Below are 4,427 nucleotides of genomic sequence, written 5' to 3'. Positions count from 1 at the left end.
CGATTCAGCGTGAGTGATTGTGGATCGATATACCAAATCAACCCATTTTTTTCTAATAAGGATGAACTTTATAGTGGATCAGTATGCTGATCTTTATGTGAAAGAAATAGTATGCCTCCATGGGGCTCCTAGGTCTATCATGTCAGATCGAGACCCCATCTTCACTTCCAAGTTTTGGGGAAGTCTGTAGAAAGCTATGGGGACACTGTTTAAATTTAGTATAGCTTACCATCCTTAGATAGATGGTCAATTAGAGAGGACAATTCAAACACTGGAAGAGATGCTTCAGGCACATGTTTTGGAATTTGAAGGGTCCTGGAGTAAATATTTGCCACTAATAGAGTTTTCTTACATCAATAACTATCAAACGACCATTGGGGTGGCTCCATATGAGATGTTGTATGGCAGGAAGTGCATATCATCCATTCATTGGGATGAAATGGGTGAGAGAAAATACTTAGGTCCTAAAGCAGTCAAGAGGACAAATGGGGCCATAGAAAAGATTAGAGCTCGGATGCTCGCGTCACAGAGTAGACATAGACGTGGAGTTCCAAGTGGGAGACTATGTCTTCCTTAGAGTTTCACCACTGAAAGGGGTGAAAAGGTTTGGGAAGAAGGGCAAGCTGAGCCTTAGATTTGTAGGATCTATTGAGATCATGGAGAGGATTGGTCAGGTAGCCTATAGGTTGGATTTACCTCCGACATTGTCAGGAGTTCACATTATGTTTCATATATCGATGCTCCGAAAGTATGTATTAGATGCAACTCATGTACTGAGTTATGAGGATCAGAAGCTACATACAGAATTGTCCTATGAGGAGCGTCTAGTACAAGTCCTATATAGAAAGGATAAAGTCTTGAAGAACAAGACTATACCCTTAGTTAAAGTGTTATGGAGGAACAGAAAGGTTGAGGAGGCGACCTGGGAATTAGAATCAGACATGTGGGATCAATATCCGGAGTTATTCAGGTAAATTTTGACAATGAAATTTCTATAAGGAGGGGATAGTTGTAACGTCCCAAATTTTCTAATAAGGCTTAGTGCCTTGATTACTGTGGCATGAGGGAATAATTGGATGTTTATGTGTTAATATGATTTAATTGTGATTATATATGTGAACTATATGAGTTATATTATGATATGACTCCTTATGTATATTTAAGTGTATTAAATGTGCTTAAAGGCCTGTTTATGCGAAAATGACATTTTTGTAATTTTGACCCGCTGAGGGTATATTTGTAATTATATATGTTTTATGAGTAGGACCATATTATGATGTGGATATATTTGAGATATTTGGCACGAGGCGATCTTAGTGAGCAACTTGGCATAAAAGTCACAACGAGGATTAATACCCGGCTCAGGGTGAGCCTAGGGGTATTTTGGTAATTTGGTGAGTTATTAGGACTCATTGGGATATGAGTTATTATTGGGGAAATATTGATATTTTTGGATTAGTAGAGTTGGTTAGGGATCATGGGTGAAGTTTGAGGTTTAGAGGGAAACTGGGGGCAAATGACCCTTTTACCCTTAAGAGGCTTTGAGAGAGATTTTTGGGCCAGGGGTAGTTTGGTCTTTTGGGACCATTATGTGCAATAGGCCAAGGCTAAGTAAATAACTCTTTTGTCTTTTTTCTCTCTCTCGTTTCTTCGTCTCTCTCTCTCTCTTAGAGATTTCTTTGATTTTGAAGAGAAAGCCTTGAATTCCAACCTAGAGGAGACTAGGAACTGTAAAGAAGCTAGGAATCCCACTGGGAATTCAAATTGGCTGAGGTAATCCAAGTTGTTTTTTTTATTTTTTAGTTTTGTTGCCTTTTGTGTTCTTGGGGGAAAGTTAGTGAATTTATTGTTTGGGGGTGTTTTAGAGGTTCTTGATTGTTGTTTATTGTGTATCTGTGTTGCTGGACTGTTTTGGTGGTTAAAATTGGGGTATAAATCGAGTTTGGTTGAGTTAGGGAGATTTGTGATTTCTGAAATCGCTTGAATTTCTAAGGTTCGAGGAGTCGTGTCGCGACGTTGTTCTTAGGTCGTCGGAACTAGCATGAACTCAGAGAGGTAGGAGGTGCCTCGAACTGGCTTAGTGCCGTGACGCTTGGCGCGTTGCGCATTTTTGGTCGTGGGACTCTCTAGCTAGTCGAGCGCCATGACTCTTTTGTGGGGTAGCCACGACTCAAATGGTAATAGTGGGAAAAAATAGGTTTTGGGTTATGGGAACCCAAACTTAAGGGATCGGGAACGATTCCACTACCTGGTTTAGTGAAATCTGGGGTCCGGGGGGGGGGGGGGGGGGGGAGGGTGGGGGGAGGGGAGGGGGGCTAGGACTTGATCTTGAAGTCCTTAACTGGTTTATTTCTTGTTGGATATCCTTTAATGTGTTGTGACTAGGGGTATCGCAAGGCTCGAGAGGAAAGGATCGTGCTCGTCGTCACTTTACCCTATCACTCAAGACTTGAGGTAGAAAACCGACACTCGCACCAAGTGTAGGGCGCACCCCAATTATAAGACACAGGGATGATCGTATCATTAATCTGTTTAAGTTAATGTCTCCTTTGCATGAACCTATGTTGTTATAACTATTTTTACTAAGTAATTGTGATCATGATTGCTCGGTTGTGAGACTGTTATCGGCATTACATGTGTAATGTATGTCATAGTGACGGTGCCAGAACTTGGATGCGATATCTGCCATAGTGGCGGGGCCATTTTGAGGATGTGATATCCATCTACTCGGCATGAGTCGTATACTTATCTTAAAATCTATGTGAACCTATGTGGTTATAAAGTATGTTGTACATGTTACATTTGGATATCTGTTTGATTTGGTTGGGTTTTCTTGCTAAGCCTTGGCTTACGGGTTCTTCGTGGTGCATGTAAGGGCAAATGAAAGCAGGACCAGCCATGAGTTGGAAAGCTGTAGAGCTGTGTGTACATACTCAGCCTGCTCGACTGCCACGGTCGAGATATTTTGAGGAGCAAGAGTCATTAGTTGAAATTTTCCACTTAGGCCAACTAAGTCTGTAATTTTGATAAAATTGTACTCTACTTAGAAACTTTTGGGATCCCTTGTAACTATTCAACCATTTTTATTGAAAAGTTCCACTTATCGACCAAAAACTTTTAATACCTAAACTGTCGTTTAACCTTTATTACATTTTTAAGTCCAAATGATTCTCTTAACGAGTTAAGCACTATTTTTTTAACACACGGTGCAATGGTCCTGGATTAGTAGGGCGTTACATTAGGTTGGATTCGTCCCTGTTTGGACACTACTTTTGTTTCAACCAAGAGACCATTTGTACTTCTGGAAACAACACTGTAACTATAACACATAGGGTCATTAAACAAAGCTACACCAACATTGACCTTAACTGTATTCTCTTGATGGCAAACCCAATGCTCACTCTCGTCCCCTGGTAAGAAAGACTCCATTGAGACATCCAAGTTTCTGTCCTGAGCATTAATCCTTTGCTCAAGGAAAAGTAAAACTGATGTAACCAAAGCATCTGTAGTCGTACCCTTATGGTTCCAAACCAGATAATTTCTCACTCCCCAAAGTGCCTTGCAAATCGTTGCTATCTTCCCCATTCGATCCTTATAATATCTCTGAAAGATGGCATCGAACCAATCCCCAAACACTTCAAAACCATCTGCATTCACATCTACCGTCAAGCTGTTCCAAACTTCTTGAGCAAATGAGCAAATAACCAAACTATGATAGATGGTCTCCTCTGACATATTACAGAAAGGATAGTACAAATCTATAGCCACATGCTTCATCTTCAATTGTGATTTTGTGGGCAAGCAACCTAAAACCTCCCTCCACAACAAATTCTTCCCTTTTGGCGGCACCTTCAAATTCTAGAGTTTACGCTAAAAGCCCAACTTATCCACAACGTGATCATTTTCTTTATCCCTTTGGATGCTACAGTAAGCACTCTCCACAGAGTATGACCCATATTTTCCCCTCCCTAACTCCAAATATCCTCAGTAACATTAAGACTCAGCGGAATGCTCAGAATAAAAACAACATCTCTATCTTCAAACAGATCTTGAACCACATCTACATTAGACTCTCACCTATCAACTTTCATCAGATTGGAAACCTTGTTTATATTTCTCACCAGTGGGTTATCATGATCAGGAAGCCACGACTCCTCCAAGACATTCACCCTCTCCCCAACCCCACTCTCCATCGCACTTATTTTCGAATAAAATTTTGAGTTTCCAGAACACTTCGCCAGAGAAAGCTAGAATTGCCTCACAATCTAGCACTAAGGAACAACCCTATTGAAAAATATCTTGCCTTAAATACCTTACCAACTAACGAGTCCTACCTAGTCATTAACCTCCAAGCTTATTTTCCAAGCATAGCCAAATTGAAATCCCGCAAATGTCTAAATCCTATACCTCCCTTTGTTTTGTGAGCA

At 40.6% G+C, this 4,427-nt stretch overlaps 1 protein-coding gene across 1 annotated transcript; it reads right to left on the bottom strand.

The window, feature by feature from the left end:
* Positions 1-3,222: 3,222 nt before the first annotated feature.
* On the bottom strand, positions 3,223-4,193 carry LOC133779747 (uncharacterized). The gene is made up of 2 exons (XM_062219664.1): positions 4,122-4,193; positions 3,223-3,849 (listed from the first exon to the last, which is right to left on the bottom strand). The coding sequence occupies exons 1-2, from the start codon at positions 4,191-4,193 to the stop codon at positions 3,223-3,225; spliced, it is 699 nt and encodes a 232-aa protein (XP_062075648.1).
* Positions 4,194-4,427: the final 234 nt, after the last annotated feature.

This window comes from Humulus lupulus, chromosome 5, assembly GCF_963169125.1.
Source record: "Humulus lupulus chromosome 5, drHumLupu1.1, whole genome shotgun sequence".
Lineage (NCBI taxonomy): Eukaryota > Viridiplantae > Streptophyta > Magnoliopsida > Rosales > Cannabaceae > Humulus > Humulus lupulus.
This window is presented reverse-complemented; position numbering and strand designations above follow the sequence as displayed.